The 22,975-nt window shown below is 48.0% G+C and overlaps 1 protein-coding gene across 4 annotated transcripts in view; it reads right to left on the bottom strand.

The window, feature by feature from the left end:
- The window catches only part of Brme1 (break repair meiotic recombinase recruitment factor 1), a 60,053-nt gene extending 37,096 nt beyond the window's left edge, over positions 1-22,957 (bottom strand). For 3 of the 4 annotated variants that reach the window (XM_041663554.1, XM_041663553.1, XM_041663556.1), the window contains exons 1-7: positions 22,621-22,957; positions 22,138-22,191; positions 13,983-14,157; positions 10,756-10,834; positions 7,799-7,900; positions 3,977-5,089; positions 1,138-1,235 (exon numbers count right to left, since the gene is read on the bottom strand). In XM_041663554.1, coding sequence (XP_041519488.1) covers positions 1,138-1,235; positions 3,977-5,089; positions 7,799-7,900; positions 10,756-10,834; positions 13,983-14,157; positions 22,138-22,171 — 1,601 coding nt within the window. In that variant the 5' untranslated portion in view covers positions 22,172-22,191; positions 22,621-22,957. Of the gene's footprint in view, positions 1-1,137; positions 1,236-3,976; positions 5,090-7,798; positions 7,901-10,755; positions 10,835-13,982; positions 14,158-19,877; positions 19,900-22,137; positions 22,192-22,620 lie in introns of those variants that run through there. The other variant, XM_041663557.1, reaches the window with a different exon arrangement.
- Positions 22,958-22,975: the final 18 nt, after the last annotated feature.

The following is a 22,975-nucleotide window of genomic DNA, read 5'->3' as shown; positions in this document are numbered from 1 at the left end:
TTGCTTTGGAGACTGTCCTGAAACTTGCTCTGTAGACCAGGCTGGCCTTGAATTCACAGAGACCCGCCTGCTGCCTGCTTCTGCCTCCAAAGTGCTGGGATTGAAGGCGTGCGCCACCACTACCCAGATGAGCTACCCCATTTGCTCCCCATAATTCCTAGCACTCAAGATAATCTGGAAGGGACATGCCACATTTCCCATAGGGATGTGCAACCTATATATATGTACAGGCAGACTAAGGACCCTGTCAGCTCAGGCTAACAACTGTCTCCCTCTGAATCCCTATACTCACGAATCCCGGTTCTGCCATACAGGCTCCAGGCACCTGCTGGTAGCTGCCTGTTGGGCCCTTAGCTGGCTAGAGTTTCATTCAGCCCCAGGCCACCCACTGGACCCAGGATCCACACTGGAGCAGCACTGACTGGGATATTTAGCAGTAACAACCTGCTTCTGGCACACTGAAGGAGAGGGAGAAACGTAGGGGAGGGACTGTTGACAAGTGGCAGGCAGAAGGCTGGAGGAGGGAAAGGGGCCAAGGAGGTCAGGGTGCCATTCTAGCCCTCTTTTGTGATTGCCTGATGGAAACAGAACCTTGACAGTAAATCATTGATAAGCCTCTGCAGAGACATGGTCAGGTTCAAATGCAAGGTAATCAGAGGGAAGGCCTGTGAGGGCCAGACAGGGCAGTGAGGAGAAAGGGTGGGGTAGTCCCTAGGGTACCTGCCCAGAGCCAGAGCTGGGCACCCTCAGACTTGTTTCTACTCACAGTTCCTAGCCCTGACTAGACACCAGTTTATGGAGCTCAGGACCACCCTAAGGTGCTGGAGGGACTGCCCCAGGGGACTCAGCTCCTAAGGACAGGCACTTCTTTGAGTGTGGACCATGGGCCACCTGAGTTCCCAGGATATATAGTACATGGTGGTTGAGTGACAGGCTTAAGCTGGGTGGGAGGCAGAGGCAGGTGCATCTCAGTGAGTTTGAAGCCAGCCTGATCTACAAAGTGAGTTCTGGGACAACCAGGGCTACACAGAGAAACCCTGTCTCAAAAAACAGGGGGGAGGGAGGGAGGGAAGGAGGGGGAGAGAGGATAGATAGCAGGCCCAGCTATCATTCTGGATTAAAGACTGGGAAGCCTACCTGGGATGAGCTTTGGTCACTACCTTTGGGGATCCTCCGATGGCATCTGGGCTAGAGACAGGCCAGCCAAGGCCTGGCACATTCCCTGCAGGAGAACCCTGGAAAGAGCAGGGACAGTGTGTGAATCACCCAAGCTGGCAGAGGGAGACCTAAGACTTCCCTTTAGCTGAGCTCCTGAGGAAGCGCAATGCCCAGGAGGAGCTCCAGACAGCTGCTCTGCCCTCCTTCCTTGTTCCTGCAACAGGCTGCCATACATCTCGTGATACACTGATGAGTGTTACCCCAGTCCCTGTGGACATGTCCCAAGGTATCTCAGAGATCCTGGAGCAAAGCTGAGTGTAGTAGCGCACATCTTTAACCCCTGTATGGGGGGGAGGGGAGGGGGGCAGAGGCAAGCAGATCTTTGTGAATTCAATGCCAGCCTGGTCTACAAAGCGAGTTCCAGGACAGCCACAGCTACATAGTGAGAATTGTCTTGAAAAAAACAAAAACCATGGCCAGGCATGGTGGTACACACTTGTAATCCTAGAAACTTAGGGTGAGGGCAGGATTGGTGCTGTGAGTTTGGGGCCTCCTGGGTTCCAGGCTCCTGGGTTCCAGGCGTGCGAATGTGGTTACTGTGAGACTGAGACTCTGCCTCCTTTCAGAAAAAAAAAAAAAAAAAAAAAAAAAGACCCTGGAGCTGGGCACATGTAACTCTGGAGGTCTAAGGTCAACATGGCCTGCAGAGACATAGTCTTGGAACCCAAGTGGCAGAAACAGAAAGGAGGTGTTGTTACCTGCCTGAAGCATGAGAGTCCTATATGGAAAAGTCTGGAACAGGCTGGCATGGGAATTCATCAGAGGACAGTGCTGGACTGGGGTTACAGACCTGGGAAGGTCATTTGAGCCCAGCCAGGGCAACCTGCCAAACCATCTAAAATGAAATGAAATTGGATGTTCACATTTGCCCATTCTACTGCACTGCTCAACTGTGGGGAAGTTTCCCTCTAAAAGGGGCCGCACTTCTAGCATGCCTGTGGGGGTGTTGCCTTTGAAAAAAGGGGCTATGGTATTTGAAGCCCTGAAAGCCTCATCCAAATATGTCCAGCTGATGCCCAAACCCTAGGAGGGATGAAAAGATCTGTTTTCCTGAAGTATTAGGGATGGAGCCCAAGGAGGGATGAAACCCTAGGAGGGATGAAAAGATCTGTTTTCCTGAAGTATTAGGGATGGAGCCCTAGGCCCCACGCATACCATTCAGCCATGCCACCTTGCCAGCTTCAGACCAACACTGGAGCTGTGAGGAAAAGCCACCACATCTCTGGTAGGAGAGCACTGTGCAAGGCTGAGACTGTCACTGCAGAGTGACCTACAGTCATGCCCTCTGTGGAAATGGCTGTGAGGCCAGCAGGAGACCCTTTCCTGGTTCTAGGTGTCCCTATGTTGGGAGATAGAGCCTCTGCCCTCCAGCTGAGCTGGGCTGCTGATGGCCTTCTAGTGGGAGCATGCTCAGTGCCTGGGTCACCCTGACTTGTTCAGAAATACCCGGTGTCCCAGGCTGGCACTGTCTGTTGTCTGATGCAAGCTGAATGCCAGATTCCTTTGGTCCTGATAGATTTTCTTTACAGAAGTGGGATGGAACGCTGGCTTCTCACAGTACTAAGACAAGTCACGTTGGCGTACACCACAGGCCCAGTGTCCTGAGAAGTATAGCCCAACAAGTTCCCCAACAAGGATGGAGGGCAGGCTCTCTCTCCATCCCTTTGGTACTCGGATGGAACTCAGCCTTGAAGCATGGCTGCCTGTTTCTTGCATTGAGCACTAGATACAGTTCTTTGCTTGCATTGTGGGATTATGTCTTATGAAAAGTTTCTCTCAAAGTGTTAACATGGACTAGCTAAATATCTTCAACAGGAGGTTGTGGCTCTTTGGGAGGATACTCGCATAGTCTACTGGACAAAACCAAGCTCTGTTCCAAGACAGAGCAGCTTTAGACTCCAGCAGACCACACACACCACAGACTTCTCCACTCCAGCAGGTGCCTGGCCTCCCTCAGCCTCTGTACCACACCCTGCCTAGTCTCAGGGTGTGGCAAACAACTCTTTGTCAGGTCCAGAGAGCAGGGCTGTTTTTTTTCCCCCAAGAAGAAGGGTTGACAAGTGACCTTGAATGGCTGGCCTTGGCTCAGAGGCACAGAAGGCTGTTTCTGAGCAGCTGTGAGTGGACAAGACCCTTAGGAACAATAATACAAAGCACGATTTCTCACGAGTCTGCAGGAAAATCTTGTCAAGATTCCCAAGATTCCCAGCAATCTCAAGGGAGCGAGGGCTCTGTCCAGTTCAGGAGTGTGACTCGTAGTGGTTTCCCACGTCCCCTTGCCAGCCAGGAGCAGATGCTGGGCATGGGTAGCACAGCGGAGGGCTCTAGTTACAGCAGGGCCCAGTCACATAAGTCAGGCCCACACGGATAGCCAGCAGGTATGCCTCTCAGGAAAACCTGACTCCACCGTGCTCAAGGCTGCTGTGTGTCCTCCACCTCCATATGCCTATGCTGCATAAATGAAGTGTCAACACTTAAGCCCCATCTTTTTTTTTTTTTTTTTTTTTTTTTTTTTTGGTTTTTTTGAGACAGGGTTTCTCTGTGGTTTTGGAGCCTGTCCTGGAACTAGCTCTTGTAGACCAGGCTGGTCTCGAACTCACAGAGATCCGCCTGCCTCTGCCTCCCAAGTGCTGGGATTAAAGGCGTGCGCCACCACCGCCTGGCCATAAGCACCATCTTGCCTTTGAACCTCACTGACCAGGGTGTAGGGTGTGTTTGTGTGTGTGTGTGTGTGTGTTGAGCACAGGAAGGCTCTTACCTGCTCAGGTAGGGCCTCCACATTGGGGGCATCCAGGGCATCTTGTATCTGGCTGTCGGGCAGGAAGTCTAGTTCCATTGCTGAGGACTCCTGCCATGCAGCCTGATCTCTAGAACTGGGAACTGATGGCTGCTGTCCTGCCAGGTCTATGGGAATTTCTGGACTGCTATGACAGGCCTTCCTCTGGGGAGGGTCACTAGCTGCATAGCTATGCTCTAGCCGAGAGGAGGTATGAGGGGACAAGCTGAGGCCCTCAAAGTCTCGATGACAGTTTAGGCTGCTTGACTCCACTACCTTTTGGTTCATGGGCTGGGCCTGTAAAGGCAGCATTCCTATCCCTCCTGGCAACTGTCCATCAGAGTCAGGGTCCTTGGTCTTGACAGCGGGACCCATTTCCTGTTCTATATGGCCTGGATCTCCAGCATCCACCATGGGCTCTTCTTTCTCGAGAACTTCAGTCTCAGTGAGGCTTGCCAGGATGTCACCAGGGGACCCCTCTTTCAGCCTGACCTGCTCTCTGCCTGCTGTGGTCTCCTCAGCAAGAGGTGTGTAGCCCAGCAGAGTCCCAGTGCAGTCTCCACCAGGGGTCTGTCCATCTGGAGAGCCTGGCAGCCCAGCCACCTCTGGAGCCCTCTGTTGCAGCACAGAGGGATCTAAGCTCACAGCTGTGATGACATTGTCCGTAAGAGAGACATCTGCTAGGCTGCTGCAGTTTGGTGCTGCTTCTATGCTGCTGAGTATGTGCATGGGGACAGGTACAATGGGGTCTGAGGCAGGAGCTGGTGCTGAAATGTAGAGGATGCCTTCTTCCTGGGGTTCCCCTCCTTGGGCACCTCCTTCCTGTGGGGCTCTGCCATCTGCCTCTCCCCCTTTGGCATCACCATCTGACAGGTGCCTTTCCTGGCTAGTACTGTCTTGAACCCTGGCCCTCTGCATCTCAAAGTCATTGTTCCCTAGGCTTCCAGCATCTGGTGAGATGGTCCTCTCCTCTGGGCAGGCACCATCTGCCCATGTCTGGTCTTCTGGCCTCTGGGCATCGTGGAGAGGGAACCTCAGGGACTCCTCCTTTGGCTGGCTTCCTGCCTGGAGGGTACCCAGCTCTGGCCGTGTTTCCTGTGGAAATAAGAAGACTCAGTCCCCGCCTCAGATAATCAAGCACTCTGAAGAATTCTCTAGTTGATACTAGCCCTGTCCTCAGGATAAGATGGTTGGACCCACCACTAGGTACAGCAAGCACTTGCCTAGTTACACAAGGCTCTGAGTTCTACCCTCACCCCAGAGATTAATGAAGGGTTTAAAGGCTCTGCTTCCAGACACATCAGCTTATTACATTATATGTGTGTATGCACACACTTGCCACAATGTACAAATGGAGACCAGAGGACGACTTGTGGAAGCCGGTTCACTCTGCTCTCTACGAGGGTCCTAAGGTTGTCACATCTGGTGACAAGTGACCTGGCCTGCTGATCCATCACACCAGCCTCTTATCAACTTAAATAAGATACACCAGAGCCAGTGAGAAGGCCCGGTGGGTAGAGTGGCACTTTCTGTCACGGCATGGAGGAGAAAACAGACTTCACAAAGTTGACTTCTTACCCTCACATTCACACGTGGCTGACGAACACCCACACTCCTATACATACATATGCACACAGGTAATAAAAACGCCATTACAAAGAAGCTGGGGTTGGGCTGGACTTGGTGGCACACGGTACATCATCACATTGAGAGGCTGAGGAGGGGTTCAGAGTCTGAGGCTGTTCTGGACCACATAGTGAGATTCTGTCTCGAGAGCTCAATGATGATGATGGTGAAGTAGGTGCTTTTCTCCTGTGAGGTCACTGCAATCATGTTGTAAAAACTGCTGCAGAAAGTTCCCTGTGCCTTTTACTCACGTCTTCCAATGCTGACACCCTGAGTTGCTCTAGTACAATGTCATGATGGGGTGATGTGAGCTTGGGGAAGACCTACCTTCCAGCGGTGTGACACACATCTGTAATCCAGCACTTGCTAGGCAGAGGTAGGAGAATCAGAAGTTTAGGAGCCAATCTTGGCTCCATGTCACCTGTCTAAGAATCTCTCCCTCCAGAAAGTGCCACCATGATGAGGAAGCTAAGCAGCTGTGGCAACAGTGACCTGCTACTCAGGCTGCGCTTGTTGCGTATACTGGTTTTGAAACTAAGTCTCCCTGTGCAGCCTGACTGGCTTGGCACTCGCTTCATAGACCAAGCTGGTGCAAACTCAGACACTTGCTTCCGTCTCCCAACACTGTTACAGGCTGAGCCATCTTGCCTGCCCATAAGCTGCACTTTTTGTTGTTGACGATAGACACAGTCAGGTCTATGTCTATCCTGAGACTACCCTGTCTCAAAAAAAAAAAAAAAAAAAAAGAAAGAAAAGATAGGCTGTCATTATGTAGTAAAGTCTGGCCTTGAACTCGAAATTTTCCTGCCTCAGACACCTGGGTCTGCAATTACCAGTATGCATCAATGTGCCCAACTATGGCTGGTTTTTTGTTTGTTTGTTTGTTTTTGTTTTTTGTCATTTGTTTGTTTTTTGGAGACAGGGTTTCTCTTTGTAGCCCTGGCTGTCCTGGAACTCATAAAGATCTACCTGTCTCTGGCTCCCAAGTACTGGGAGTTTCTTATTTTGTTTTCGGTAATTCCCAAATTGAATTGGGATTCAAGGCGTGTGTCACCACTTCCCAGGTTCATTTGCTTGTTCTTAAAAAAAAAAAAATCTACACTCTAAACCAGGTGGTGGTGGCACATGTCTTTAATACCAGCTCTCAGAAGGCAGAAGCAGGTGGATTTCTGTGAGTTCAAGGCCAGCCTGGTCTACAGAGCAAGTTCCAGGAAGGCAGAGCTACACAGAGGAAACCTTGTCTCAAAAAACAAAAAGAAATAAAACAAAACTAATTAAAAAAATAGCTGCATTCCACCTCTCCCACATGCTATCCACTCTGCCTTTCCTACCTGTCAACCACCTGTTTGCCTTAACTCTACAATCCCAACCCCCCAAATTCCCGACCCCTCCCAAGACTAGTTCTTATGAAGCCCAATCTGATCTCAAAAGGGTACATAGCTCAGGATAGCCCAGGATAGCCTTGAACTTCTGATCCTCCCATTTCTACAGTTTAAGCAGTGTTGAGAATGGACGACCCAGGGTTCTGTGCGATCTATTGACATTTGTGTACTGCCTACTCAAGTGCTCTACCACTGAGCCATCCCCATCCCTAATGTTCACCCACTGACCGTTACCCAGCATGTTTCCAGTCGGGGACTATTACAAACACTGCTGCAGCAAAGGCCACTGTGTACTCTCCTCCAGGGGCATGTGGCATCAGCAACATTGTCAACCCCAGGATTCATGATGGCAAGGGCAATCCTAAGACTCTTGAGGGCTGGAGAGATGGCCAAGCATTTAAGAGTGTATAGTATCCTTGCAGAGGACCTGACTTGGATTCTCAGCACCCATTTCAGGGGGCTCACAACTGCCTGCAACTCCAACTCTGGAGTCTCTGGAAGAGCAGCTAGTGCTTCTAACTGCTGAGCCATCTCTCCAGCCCCCACATTTTTAAATGTTCCTGACTTGTACAGAAGCCCCCAAGAAGCAGAGGAAGCTGTCAGGAAAAATATACTACCTTTCTGAATTTGACTATCTCCATGTAAACTGAGCCATGGTACAGAGTGGTCTCAGATGTGCTGCTTAGCACACAGTGCATACCAGGAGCCTGAGTGTGACTGCCAAGTCAGGGGCAGCATCAAGGAAGACCACGGTTAATCAGCAGGAGCAGCCGACTAAGGGAAGGGAGGCTCTTACCTGGCTTCCGGTGTCGCTCTCTGGAACCTCTTCCCACGCCTTGGCTTTTCTTCTTGTCTTCTTTGGTTTGGCAAACTGGGGGACAAACCTTCCACCTGAGTTCTGTAAAGAGACACAAGAATAAAGCAGCAGTGTGGGAGAATGGGGTCTTAGGAACAGCAGCCCCAACATACCCCCCCGTTTTTTTCTTTCAGTATTGAGGATTAAACCCCTGCATCCTAGGAAGTGCTCTATTACTCAGTTACAGACCAACCCTTAAACCCGTACTATTTATTTGTTTTCTTATTTATTATGTATACAACATTTCTTCCATGTATGCTTACATGCCAGAAGAGGGCACCAGATCTCATTACAGATGGCTGTGAGCCACCATGTAGTTGCTGGGAATTGAACTCAGGACCCCTGGAAGAGCAGTCAGTGCTCTTCACCACTGAGCCATCTCTCCAGCCCCTTTTTTTTTCTTTTTTGAGACAAGTTCTTCTACGTAGCCCTGGCTATCCTGGAACTCAGTGTGTAAAGCAGGCTGCCTCTGCTTCCTGAGAGCTAGGACTAAAGGTGTGTATCACATTGCCCTTATAAGCTACTCCTTATTTTAAGTTGTGCCCCCACTGGAATTTTGGTTTTTGAGATAAGATTCCTTTTTATTATTACTTTTATTTCTTTCTTTGACTTTTTTTTTTTTTTGCTTTGGAGCCTGTCCTAGAACTAGCTCTTGTAGACCAGGCTGGCCTCGAACTCACAGAGATCCTCCTGCCTCTGCCATCCGAGTGCTGGGATTAAAGGCGTGTGCCACCACTGCCCAGCTGACCATTTTTTTTTTTTTTTGGTTTTTCGAGACAGGGTTTCTCTGTGGTTTTGGAGCCTGTCCTGGAACTAGCTCTTGTAGACCAGGCTGGTCTCGAACTCACAGAGATCCGCCTGCCTCTGCCTCCCGAGTGCTGGGATTAAAGGCGTGCGCCACCACCGCCCGGCCCAGCTGACCATTTTTTTAATTGATATTTATTGAGCTCTCCATTTTTCTCTGCTCCCCTTCCTGCCTCTTCCCTCCCCCCTTCAACCCTCCCCCAAGGTCCCCATGCTCTCAATTTACTCAAGAGACCTTGTCTTTTTCTACTTTCTACTTCCCATGCAGATTAGATCTATGTAAGTCTCTCTTAGTATTCTCATTGTTGTCTAAGTTCTCTGGGATTGTGGTTTGTAGGCTGGCTTTCTTTGTTTTATGTTTAAAAACCACCTATGAGTGAGTACATGTGATAATTGTCTTTCTGTGTCTGGGTTACCTCACTCAAAATGATGTTTTCTAGCTCCATTCATTTTCCTGAAAAATTTAAGATGCTGTTATTTTTTTCTGTTGTGTAGTACTCCGTTGGGTAAATGTACCACATTTTCCTTATCCATTCTTCGGTCGAGGGGCATTTAGGTTGTTTCCAGGTTCTGGCTATGACAAACAATGCTGCTATGAACATAGTTGAGCACATGTCCTTGTGGCACAATATTGGGTATATTATTGGGTCTTGAGGAAGAGTGTTTCCTAATTTTCTGATAAATCACCACACTGACATCCAAAGGGGTTGTACCAGCTTGCATTCCCAACAGCAATGCAGGAGTGTTCCCTTTTCCCCACAACCTCTCCAGCATAAGTTGTCATCAGTGTTTTTGATCTTGGCCATTCTTACAGGTATAAGATGGAATCTTAAGAGTTGTTTTGATTTGCATTTCTCTATGACAAAGGATGTTGAACATTTCCTTAAGTGTCTTTCAGCCATTTTAGATTCCTCTGTTGAGAGTTCTCTGTTTAGGTCTGTATTCCATTTTTTTTTAATTGGATTATGTGTTCTTTTGGTGTCCAATTTCTTATGTTCTCCGTATACTTTGAAGATCAGACCTCTCTCTGATGTGGGGTTACTGAAGATCTTTTCCCATTCTGCAGGCTGTCATTTTGTCTTGTTGACCATGTCCTTTGCTTTACAGAACCTTTTCAGTTTCAGGAGGTCCCAATTATTAATTGTTTCTCTCAGTGTCTGTGCTGCTGGGGTTCTATTTAGGAAATGGTTCCCTGTGTCAATGCGTTCCAGAGTACTTCCCACTTTCTCTTCTATAAGGTTCAGTATGACTGGCTTTATGTTGAGGTCTTTGATCCATTTGGACTTGAGTTTTGTGCATGGTGATAGATATGGGTCTATTTTCATTCTTCTACATGTTGATATCCAGTTATGCCAGCACCACTTGTTAAATATGCTTCCTTTTTTTTCCATTTGATATTTTTTGCTTCTTTGTCAGAGATAAGATTTCACATAACTTAGGCTGGCCTTGATCTTGATATATAGCTGAGGCTGATTTTCAATTCCTAGTCCTCCTGTCCTCTCCTCTCGAGTGCTAGAATCACGGACATCATGCCTGTTTTATGTAACACTGGGGATAAACCCAGGTCTTCATGCACTCTAGGGCAAGCATTGTACCAACTGAGCTACATCTCCAACTGTTCCTCCTCTTACCCTACATCCCCAAACCCCTCACCTTGTTTCTTTTTCTTTTTTTAAAATAATTATTGGTGTTTTGACTGCATGTATGTCTGTGTGTGGGTGTTAGATCTTGGAGTTATAGACAGTTGTTAGCTACCATGTGGGTACTGGGAACTGAACCCGGATTCTCTGAAGAGCAATCAGTGCTCTTAACTGCTGAGCCATTCTCCAGCCCCAGCTTATCTTGTTTTTTGAGACAAGGCTTTATTCTATAGCCTAAGCTAGTCTAGAATTTACTATATGGTCCAGGTTGACCTTGGACTCAGAGGTTTACCCACCTCTGTTTCCCAAGTTCTGTAGTTAAAGGTATGCACCACCATGCCTTGCTTTGATTTCTTTTCTTGTAGTCTCACACAAGGATGTCCCTGCATCCCTGTGGGCAGTGAAGAGCTGCTGGCCGCAGACAGGATATAGACCTTACAAGAGGAGGCTCACCTGGGAAGGAGGCAGGGGGGTCAGCTCTTCTGGTGACTCCAGGAGGTCAGAGGCAGCTCTTGTGTCCTCCACAAGGCAGCTGGGTGAGAAGAGGGAAAACAGAGAAGTCCTTCTAGATGTTACTTACATACCAAGACAATGTGATGGGTGCAGCTCCAGCAGTTCAGCATAGCTCACATAGTATGAGAGGCTATGGGTTCTATCCCCAAAACATGCTCACACACAGACACACTTATACACACACAGGCACAAATACATATACCACAACATATCCCTACACACTTACTTTCTCAAGAACAAAGGGAGGTGAGAACCTAAACGAAAAGTAATTCTGAATCTTCCAGGGAGGGCCTGGAAATTGCTTCTTAGGGTTTAAAAATACATCAGTTCCATTTCCCCTACACAGGGCTGAGGATGGAACCCAGAGCCTGGCGCCTGCTAGGCAGGTGCCCAGATCGTCTGCTTTGAAAGGGTGAAATTTACAGAGTGCAGTATTACTTGGCAATAAAATAAGAATCTGGGCCAGGCCTGGTGGCACATGTTTTTAATCCCAGCACTCAGGAGGCAGAGGCAGAAACAGGCGATCTCTGTGAGTTTGAGGCCATCCTGGTCTACAAATTAAGTTCCAGGACAGTTAGGATTGTTACACAGAGAAACCATGTCTCAAAACAAACAACAAACAAAAAACAAAACAAAACAAAAAAGAAAAAAAAAACAGAAAAAAAAGAATCTGAACGGTAGCTCCATGGATAAAAGCCCTTGCCACACAAGCAGGCCTATGTAAAAGCTAAGGGAGTAGTACAAGAACTGTAATTCCAGCACCCTGTGACAAGGCAGCTGGCCTGTCCACAGCAGAACAACAGACACTGTCTCAAACAAGTGGAAAGTCAGAACTGACACCATAGGTTGTCCTGGACATCCTCTGACAGTCACACAGATGATGTGCTGCAAGTCAGCTCCCATCCACACACACCAAGAAAGGAAAGAGAAAGGGAAGAAAAAGAAAACAGAGAATTCTAACCAGGCATGGTGGTACACATCTATAATCCCAGCACTCAGAAAGCAGAAGCAGGCAGATCTCTTTGAGTTCAAAGTCAATCTAGTCTACAGATCAAGTTCCAGGCCAACCAGGGCTGCTCAGTAAGACTGTGTCTCAAAACATTTTTTTTTTCTTTTTGGTTTTTTGAGACAGGCTTTCTCCGTGGCTTTGGAGCCTGCCCTGGAACTAGCTCTTGTAGACCAGGCTGGCCTCAAACTCACAGAGATCCACCTGTCTCTGCCTCCCAAGTGCTGGGATTAAAGGTGTGCGCCACCACCGCCTGGCTTCAAAACAAATATTTTTAAAAATATTTTTAGGTGCTGGGGTAGCTCGGTAGAACACGGATAAGAGGCTGGATTCCATCCCAGCACTGCAGAGGGAATAACAAGTTTTACACTGAGGTCATTTGTTTTTTTTTTTTAATTTATTTATTTATTAAGGATTTCTGCCTCCTCCCCGCCACCGCCTCCCATTTCCCTCCCCCTCCCCCATCAAGTCCCTCTCCCTCATCAGCAATCAGGGTTGCCTGACCTGTGGGAAGTCCAAGGACCGCCCACCTCCATCCAGGTTTAGTAAGGTGAGCATCCAAACTGCCTAGGCTCCCCCAAAGCCAGTACGTGCAGTAGGATCAAAAACCCATTGCCGCCGGGCGATGGTGGCGCACGCCTTTAATCCCAGCACTCGGGAGGCAGAGGCAGGCGGATCTTTGTGAGTTCGAGACCAGCCTGGTCTACAGAGCTAGTTCCAGGACAGGCTCCAAAGCCACAGAGAAACCCTGTCTCAAAAAAAAAAAAAAAACCCATTGCCATTGTTCTTGAGTTCTCAGTAGTCCTCATTGTCCCACTGAGGTCATTTGTGTGGCTTCTGGAGCACCAGCAAGATTTTTCTCCACATTTTGCTGTTTGTTTTATATTGGTTTTCTTTTTGTCTTTTTCTCTATATGTGGTATTTCTTCTTTTTTTAAAGAGAGATTTATTTTTTTATGTATATGAGTGTTCTTTCTGCATGTACACTGTTATCGCAGAGAGGGCATCAGATCCCACTATAGATGGTTTTGAGCCACCATGTGGTTGCTGAGAATTGAACTCAAGACCTCTGGAAGGCCTGTGCTCTTAATCACTGAGCCATCTATTCAGCCCCATAGGTGCTATTTCTTAGTGAACATTAAAAAAAAATAACACAAGATGGATAGAATTCTTGTCCCTTCCCCTATGTTTGTAGACTGGGAGGCCTCACAGCAGTGTATCCCCACTGGCTTAGCAGAGGATTAAATCTCTGTGACCTTCTGGGAGGGAGGATTAGGTGATGTGTGGCTCACACAAGTCTGCAGAGCCAACACCTGTGGCTTCATGGTGCCACTGTTAGCAAGTCTGCTGTGACCTGAAATCAGACAGACATACATGGAGAACTTATACTGGGCTGAGCACAAGCCTCAATATTTTTTTTTTATTTTACTTTTATTTATTTTTTTTTTTTTGCATTGGCGTTTTGCCTGCATGTATGTCTATGTAAGAGCTTGGAGGTATAGACAGTTGCTAGCTGCTATGTGGGTGCTGGGAATTGAACTCGGGTGCTCTGAAACAGTCAGGGCTCTTAACCACTGAGCCATCTCTCCAGCTCCAAGCCTCAATATTTTTAATTCAGCCTCAATATTCTTAACTCAGTAAATGTGGTCACCTAGCCCACACTGTCTTCCTCAAAGACATCAGTTACCAGTCATTTTGCTCCTCCTAATTCCACTTTTCTCTCTCCTTCTTTCCTTCCTTCCTTCCTTTCCTTCCTTCCCTTCTTCATCTCTTCGTTTCTTTTGGAAATGCGGTCTCATTATGTAACCCAGGCTGGCCTCAAACTAATAGGTATCTACCTGCCTCTGCTTCCCATGTGCTGGGATTAAAGGTGTGTGTCGTCATAACTGGCCTGTTTTTATGCGTGTGCATGAACATGCATGCACCCAGAGGTCAACCTCAGGTCTGAAACTCACCAATTAGGCTATACTGGCTGGACAGTGAGCCCCAGGGGTCCACCTGTCCTCCCTCCTCAGTACCATGCTGAGATGTTTTCACATGGGTTCTGGAGGTGGAACTCCGGTCTTCGTGCTTGTGAAAAGAAGTGCCTTTCCAACTGAGCTTCCTCCCAGCCTGGATCGGTGTTAACTGTAACCGAGCTGGGCCAGTTCTGCGCCACCTACCTGGAAGCTGTGGGTTGTGATTCCTCCCCACTTGGCTCTACAGAGGCAGCAGGTTCTGGGCTGTCTTCCGACTCTCTGGAATGGTGTGACTGCATCAGCATGGAGCTCTGGGGACTTCCCTGGGGGTCTTTCAGCCGTGGGTTCTTAGATGGTTTTGAGGAAGGGAGGCTGTCCCCTGGTTTGGAGAGGGAAGTGAGGGGCAGGGATGCAGATCAGGCATAGCACGGTTGTCAGTTTAGCACAGGAGGGCCACAGTTAGACTATAGGTGAGTGGGTCCGTGTTGAGGGCAGGAAGGCCAGTTTTGGTGCTAACCTGGTGATGGGGAGATGGGAGGGAGCCCCATTCAAGACCCAGGACCCATTCTCTCATGTGGTCATACAATTAGATTCTTTTTTTTTCCGGTGAGACAGGATCTTACCTGTATCCCAGGCTGTCCATGAACTAACTCTCTGTTCTGCTGCCCCAGCTTCCAAAATGCAGGAATGATAGGTAGTCTGCATTTTGGAAGCTGATTCAAGAGCTTTATGTGTCCATGTGCAAATGTACCTGTCTGTGCATGTGCATGTGCATGGGGGCCAGGGGTGAACATATAGTGTAATTTCCTGGAGTCACTCAGTTTATTGTTTGAGACAACGGCTAGGCCCAGGGAACACTCTGCCTCTGCCTCCCCAGTGCTGGGATTACAAGTGTGCCACCTCACCACTGAACCATCACCTCAGCTTTAATCTATTAATTTGGCCATGACTGTTATAGAATCTGTTATTTACATTATTTTTAAAATTTTATTTTATGTATATGGGTATTTCATCTGCATGTATGTCTGTGTTTCATGTCCATATGTGGAACCTACAGGGGCCAAAGAGGGCATCAGAGCTTCTGCAACTGAAATTACAGACAGTTGTGAGTCTCATGTGGGAGATGGGAACTGAGCTCAGGTCCTATGAAAGAATAGAGCATCCTCCGGCTCCTGAGATTACATCTTGAAGCACCTTGGCTCCAAACCACATGGGACAAGTGGGACCAAGACCCCTCTCCTCTGGGAGAAGTGAGGCAGGTCTCAGTTCAAATGGTGGAACCATGTCTGAGGTCCCTACCACCCTCCCGTTTTTACCCATGGCTTTCCTTTTCACTTGACAGTGACAGTACTTCTGCTAGCCTCTGGAAGGCGTCAGGTCATCTCCTGTATGTTGGGAACTATAGAGCCCTGGCCCCTTGACTTTCTTTGCCTGCAGCTGCTCTGAGACCTTGATGGCAGGCTGATGAGACCCACAGCTGAAAGATCCCGAGAGCTGGGCGTGGCTAAGGATCCCTATATAAGCTTCCCCTGAGCACATAAACTGGGCATTCTAGGCATTCTCATATCAAGAATGACCCATGTCCTTGGCTTTGTCTGTGTCTCTGTGTTTTTAAGTCTCCAGCTTAGTTCCTGGCTCACGTACCGTACTGTCTTGTAGTGGCACGGGCGCTACAGGACAGAACAGGATCATTCGGCTTTTTATACCTGTTCCCCTATGACTGAGCCACACACAAGCTGAGCTTGTCCTTCTCTTTCTTCCTGTTTTGACTAGAGGAATGTACAAGTCAGCACTAGTGTTCAGTAGTCTAAAGCGCTGAGCACACAGAAGTCAGGTGGCGGTGCATGCCTTTAGTTCTAGCACTTGCGAGACTAAGATAGAAGGATTGAGAGTTTGAGGCCAGCCTGGATTACATGAGACCATTTTTCAAACAAACAAACAACAACAACAATAAAAACCCAATGGCAGTTGTTTAATTAAGTAAAGACAGGTTGCTGTTTCACCTTGCCTGCCTAAGGCTCCTGACTGTTCTAATAAAAAACATAACTGAATGGCCAATAGTTAGGCAGTAGATAGGCGGGGTTGGTGGGCAGAGAGAATGAGGAGGAGGAGAAGTCTAGGTTCAAGGAATAAGGGAGAAAGAAAGGGAGACACCTGGGTCAGAAGCCAGGCAGCCACCAGCCAGGCAGCCACAGGAAACAGGGAAGTAAGATACACAGAAAGAAGAAGGTTAAAAAGCCCTCAGGCAAAATGTAGATAAAGAGAATCAGATTAAAACAAGAGCCAAGATAAGGCTGAACATTCATAACTAATAACAAGTTTCTGTGTCATGACTTGGGAGCTGGTTAGTGTTCCAAAAGAACGCTTGTTATAAGAGTCCTTTGGACATTTATAGAGCACCTACTGCATACTGGGCTTCTTCCTACAACAAAATAGAAAAACCAAACCGGAATATTTTCTTTCTGGAATTCAGTCAGACTTGCTACACAATTCAAGTATGAGAACCTGAGTTAGATCTACAATATGCATGTAAGAGCCAGGAACAGAGTTGGGTGGTGGTGGCACACACCTTTAACCCTAGCACTCAGGAGGGTAGGCAAATCTCTGTGAGTTCGAGGCCAACCTGATCTATAAAAACTAGTTCCAGGACAGTTAGGGCTGTACAGACAGAGAAACCCTGTCTTTAAAAAAAAAAAAAAGTCTGCCAAGCAGTGGTGGCACATGCCTTTAATCCCAGCACTCAGGAGGCAGAGGCAGGCAAATCTCTGAGAGTTCGAGACCAGTCTGGTCTACAAAGGCTCCAAAGCTATAGGGAAACCCTGTCTAAAAAAAAAAAAAAAAAAAAAGAGCCAGGAATGGTGGCCTAAGACTGTAGTCCCTACTTTGTAGCGTCAGAGAAAGACAAATCCCTGGATCTTGTTGGCCCATTTGGTGAGACCCTGACTCAAAGCAAAGAGTGACTGAGGAAACACCCGACACTGACCTCTACACAGAGGCACACGCACTACACCTATTGCATGAACGTGAACGTACTATAGGGACAGGATGGAACTGGGGACCTGAGGTATGCTAGCCAAGTGTTCTACTGCTAAGCCATGCCCCAGCCCTCCAGCCCTTCCTTCTGCTCGGCTGCTGTGCATCTGCGGAGCAGCGCCCTCACTAAGACCCTGCACGTGTCCATCCTCTGTCCACACCACTGCCCATGCTCTCCAACCAGCGCTGTGGGCTCAGGAATTCCTTATGTTTCTCCGCCACAAAAGACAAAAATAAATAGCTTTGTCTGGTTGCCTGAGATTGCTCACAAACAGCAGCTTGCTTGGTATGGGCAGGCCTGGGTTCATACTCAGCACAGAAAAGAGAGAAGATTAGTTTGTTTTGTTTTTTCAAGACAAGGTTTCTCTACGTAGCTCCTGGAGGTACTAGAACTCACTCTGTAGACCAGGCTGGCCTTGAACTCAAAAGTAAACTACTTCTGCCTTTGTGCACTGGTTAGGTGACAAAACCGTTTTGGTAAGGATTAGGAGGTGTGGTCTTGTTGGAGATTTCAAAAGCCCGCAGCAGGTCTAGTTTCAGTCTTTCTCTCTCCTCTCCCTGCCACCTCCTCTGGGCCTGCTACATGTGGAAGATGTAAGCTCTCAGCTACTGCTACACCCTCACCCTGATGGTCTTGAAGTCACCCGTTGAAACTGTAAGCAAGCCCCCAATCAAGTGCTCTCTAAGTTGCCTTGGTGATGGTGTCTCCCACAGCAACAGAACAGTAGCTAAGACAGGTTTTGTCCCTTGCTTTAGAGAGTCTCTCACTCACCTGGAACTTACCTAGAAGGCTAGGCTGGCTGGCCAAAAGCTCCAGTAATGGACCTGTCTCTGCTCCTCCACTCCACTACTGGGAATACAAGCACGTGTCACCATACCTAGCATTTATATGGGTGTGGGGACTGAACTCATGTCTTCATGGTTACAAGGCAAGCACTTTATCAACTGAACCATCCCTCAATGCCTGGAAACTGGATTTTACCTTATTTATTGACTTAAAATATGTTAACATCTTATATTCTGTCATAAATTTTATGATATTTAATCATGGAAAATTCATTTACTTTTTGAAAAAAGTCTGCAACCAACTATTAGCTATACTGGAATTATAACATCCTCTCAAAATCTCCATGTCCCAGCCTTACCTGTGGTGATATTTTGCTTATAATCTAATAAATAAACCTTGTCTTAAGATCAAAGTGCAAAGGTAGCCACACCAGTCAGTCATACAAGCCAGGATGGTGGCACACACCTATAATCCCAGCAGCCACACTAGTTAGTCATAGAGGCTGGGCCGTGGTGGCACATGCCTTTAATCCCAGCACTAGAGAGGACTATAAGGCGGGATGAGACAGGAACTCGCTCTCTTCCAGTCTAAAGATTTCACAGAGGTAAGAGCTCTTTAGTGGTTGGCTGCTTTGCTTCTCTGATCTTTCAGCTTGAACCCCTGTATCTGTCTCTGGGCTTTTTTTTTGGTTTTTCGAGACAGGGTTTCTCTGTGGTTTTGGAGCCTACCCTGGAACTAGCTCTTGTAGACCAGGCTGGTCTCGAACTCACATAGATCCACCTGCCTCTGCCTCCCGAGTGCTGGGATTAAAGGCGTGCACCACCACCGCCAGGCTGTCTCTGGGCTTTTTATTAGTCGTGTTACACTCATCGGTTTCAAGGTCCCACTGGAACTTTGCTAGACCAGTCAGTGTGGGGAATGGTGGCCTCTCACACTAGGGGGAAGGGAGACAGATCCTGGGTTCCTTAAAACTGAGAATCCAGGGAGAGGAACCAGGAGAGAGGTGTGGAAGAGCAAGGACTTGGTGGAGGATGGGCTAGCAATGGGAAAACCACAAGTCTAGGTAGTTATTTTTTCAGTGCAATCAAGAAATGGTAGACTTAAGTTTTTAGTTTGAAGGGGGAAATGCATATTTTTCTCATTACCATTCACGGTATTTCCCTACAAAATACTCAGGTGCACAATAAACAAAAACAACAAAAAATTCCACCCACAAATATACATACGCATGATAGTTTAGGACATCAGGAACCAAGAGGGTCCCTTTTCTCTCATGAAGGCACACAGATGGTGGAGTCAAGTAGTGGCTGCTTGGTGGCCTCTAGCAGGGAACTGCACTGTCGACAGGTGGGTTTTATTATTTAGACAGGGCAAGGTCAACAGGTCATGAGATGGCTAACCTTGATGACACTGTCACAGTTGCCATGAGTGGGGGTCAGCAGTTGACACCCAAAGACATACCCAGGGCCAGTCAGAAGACCGAGGGATACCTTTATCTGGCTTTTATGCTAGCGGTAATCAGAGTGGTAGAGCATTTGGCTGGCAGCACGAGGCCCTGGTGCATCCCCAGCACTGCAAACACAAATCAAGGCAGCTGCATTTCCTGTAACCCGTTTATGTGACTGGGAACTGAGGCACAGACTACTTTACCCACAGTGAGGGGAGCAGAGCCCCACCAGCCAATCTTTTGAAATCTAGATTACAAACAGCCACACAGCAGTTGATCTGGCATTGGCCCTGTGCAGGAATCGTCCTGAAACCGGAATGAAGTGGGAAAGACCTCTTGGTCCCCTGGCCTTAGGACCAGTGGCTAGAGGAGATGCTAGAGAACTTTCGCTCTACTGTACGGCCTCCGTAATTCCTGTTATTCTTACTTGCCCGTACTAAAACTTCACCATCTTTTCAGGAGCTTAAGGTCATTGTATTAGCATCCTGGTGAAAAGCAACAATTAAGTGTTATCGAGAGCTGGGTATGGTGGTGGTATGTGTGGTCCCAACTACTCAGAAAACTAAGATAGGAGGGTTACCCGAACCCAGAGGAGTTCAGGACCAGATTCAGCCAGATAGTGTGTGGGAGGGAGTACAGGTGCATAGGCCAGAACACAATGCCAGGCGTCATTCTTCAAGAGCCTTCTCTACCTTTGTGTGTTACCTACATGTGTGCCAGTGCCCTTGCCTGGGTGTGAGTGAGAGTAGCACGAATAATAAAAACCTAGAGACAGATACTAGGGTTCAAGCTGGAGATCAGAAAAGCAGCCAATCCACTAGAGAGCTCTTACCTCCGTGAAATCTTCAGACTGGAAGAGAGCGAGTTCCTGTCTCATCCCTCTTTATGTTCCTCTCTAGTGCTGGGATTATAGGTGTGTGCCACCACTGCCTGGCCTGTGTGGCTGTTTTGTGTTCTGGTCTTCAGGCAAGCTTCATTTATTAAAATACAAATAAAATATCACGGGGCTGGAGAGATGGCTCAGAGGTTAAGAGCAGTGCCTGCTCTTCCAAAGGTCCTGAGTTCAATTCCCAGCAACCACATGGTGGCTTACAACCATCTGTAATGAGATCTGGCGCCCTCTTCTGGCCAGCAGGCATACACACAGACAGAATATTGTATACATAATAAATAAATATTTAAAAAAAAACAAATAAAATATCACAAGTGAGTATGTGGAGGTCACAGGTCAGTATTAGGGGTCTTCCTTTCTAACTTCTAAAATGTTTACATTTTACTTGTTTGGGTATTTTGCCCGCACGTAAGTCTATGCACCACTACCACATGCATGCTCTTGGAGACCAGAAGAGGGTGTGGAACAGGGTTTACATACAGTTGGTTGTGAGCTTCCATGTGGGTTCTGGGAACTGAACTTGGGTTCTCTGGAAAAGCAGCCATCTCTCTAGTCCTACATCTTATTTTTTTTGAAATAAGATCTCTTCCTGAACCTAGAGTTCTCTGTTGTGTTTAGACTAGCTGTCTCCACTCCCCCCCACACCATCTAGTGCTGGGGTTACTCTCTCCCTGAACCCAGGGTTCCCTGTTGTGTCTAGACTAGCTGTCTCCTCCCCTCTAGTGCTGGGGTTACTCTCTCCCTGAACCCAGGGTTCCCTGTTGTGTCTAGACTAGCTGTCTCCTCCCCTCTAGTGCTGGGGTTACTCTCTCCCTGAACCTAGGGTTCCCTGTTGTGTCTAGACTAGCTGTCTCCTCCCCCTCTAGTGCTGGGGTCACAGACAGGCGCCATTATATCCAGCTTCTGTGTGAATGTTAGGAATCCAGACCCAGGTCCTCGTGCTGGCACAGCATGTGTGTCAGTCACTGAGCCAACTGCTCAGCCCACATTGTTTTATGAGGGTCTCTCACTGATGTGGAACTCGCCTAGGAGGCTGGACTGGCTGGCTAGCAAGTCACTGGGACCACAAGCACAGGCCACCATGCCTGCTATTTTAAAAATGAGTTTGGAGATTGGGCTCCTCTTGCTTTGTTGGCAGGCATTTTACTGAGCCACCTTTGCAGCCCCAGAGTGAGAACTTTTCTATTTATAAAACAGCAAAACACAGCCGGGTGGTGGTGGCACACACCTTTAATCCCAGCACCCGGGAGGCAGAGGCAGGCGGATCTCTAGGAGTTCGAGGCCAGCCTGGTCTTCGAGAGCTAGTTCCGGGACAGGCACCAAAGCTACAGAGAAACCCTGTCTCGAAAAAACAAAAACAAAAACAAACAAACAAAAAAGAAACAGCAAAACACCTGGGCTTGGTCTACAGGCCTTTATCCCAGTGCACAGTAAGCTAAGGCAGGAAGATAAGTTCAAAGCCAGCCTGGGCTACAAGATATATTAGTTAGAATTTCTATTACTGTGAGCAAAAGCAAAATGGAGGGAGAAAGGAAGAAAGGGTTTATTACACTTCTACATCATAGTCCGTCATCAAAGGGAGGCAGGAGTTGAAGCACTTGGCTGTGGAGGGAAGCAGCCTCCTGGCTTTATTATCTAACTCAGGACTACTTGCCTTCCCCCATGCACTATGTCCCCCCCACTGAGCTGGGCCCACCCATACTCAGCATTAATCAAGAAAATGTACTACAAACTTAGCTACAGGCAAATCTTTTGGAAGCATTTTCTCAGTCGAGAGTACCTTTTCCCAAATGACTCCAGCTTGAGACACAATGACATAAAACAGCACACATGGCAAGAATCCACCCCCATCTCAAAAACACACATCAAAAATACACATCAAAAACACACATCAAAAATAAAACGGTCAACTTGGGACAGAGATGTAGTTTCATGGCAGAGTATTTATCATGTAGGAAGGTCTATGTTCTAGGCCCAGTACCTCAAATAAATGAATACTAACAAGCCAATTTGAAGGCAGACAATGGTGGTGTCCTGGGTAGTGATGGCAGAGGCAACTACTGCATCTCCATGAATCTGAGGACAACCTGGTCTACAGAGCATGTTCCAAGACAGCCAGGGCTACACAAAGAAACCCTGTGTCAATGAAGCAAAATGAAACATAATAAAATAATAATGCCAATTTTAATAAACCAAATACCTGAGTCCCGCTGCTTCTTCTTCTTCTTATACATTTTATCTTTCCCTGAGAAATCTGAAAGCAACAAACAAATTCTATAGCTGTTGCCAGCACTTTATGTTCCCGCGTGTACCCAGTGGTCTCCCTCTTCCACAGGGCCCATCTGGCGGCCCGATGAGGGGAGTCAGCTTAATTCCTGCAGGACGCGGACTGGGGCACCAGGTCATAGCCATCTTGGGCAATGGTCAGGTAGGAATTCCCACCCTTTCCCTGTGTGAAGGAACTATCTTTGTCCTCCTCGGGACTCTAGTCTCTGGGATAGAGACGACTGTGCTCCACCCCACCCCCACAGTGCCCAAAGTTATGTATCTGGGGTGTGGGGTACTTGGAAGCTTTTGAGAGACCACTGGTGAACCACCAAAGTGACTTTAACCAGGGCCACCTGAGGCAGGGGTGTCACTTCTGGTCTTCGGGCTGTGGGACTCGAGGCAAGCCAGAACCAACCTGGGCCACAGCAGAGACGAAGTCACTCTGTCCTTAGTAGGGACGAGATCAGCTTGCATCTGACGGGGAATAAATCGCCTAAATTACTTGCGTGACATTTTGAGAAAATGACCACATTGTCAGACACGGGATCGTGTGGCCGAATGGCGCTGGGGGACCCAAAGGCCTGAGGTCCGGCACCGTGGACGCAGCGCTCCCCGCGACCTGCCCCAAGTGACCGATAGCAGTAACACCCCCCGCACTCCCACAAAGCGAGACAGAACAGGGCACAGCGGCGAGAGCCACGGCCCTCCGCCGGTCACGCCCGTCACGCCGCCGCGCCCTCACACCTGCAGCCCTCCACCTCTTTCCCGCC

The sequence above is a fragment of the Microtus oregoni genome, unplaced genomic scaffold (assembly GCF_018167655.1).
Source record: "Microtus oregoni isolate MIOR12 unplaced genomic scaffold, Mior012 000014F_ref0000157, whole genome shotgun sequence".
Taxonomy (NCBI): domain Eukaryota; kingdom Metazoa; phylum Chordata; class Mammalia; order Rodentia; family Cricetidae; genus Microtus; species Microtus oregoni.
This window is presented reverse-complemented; position numbering and strand designations above follow the sequence as displayed.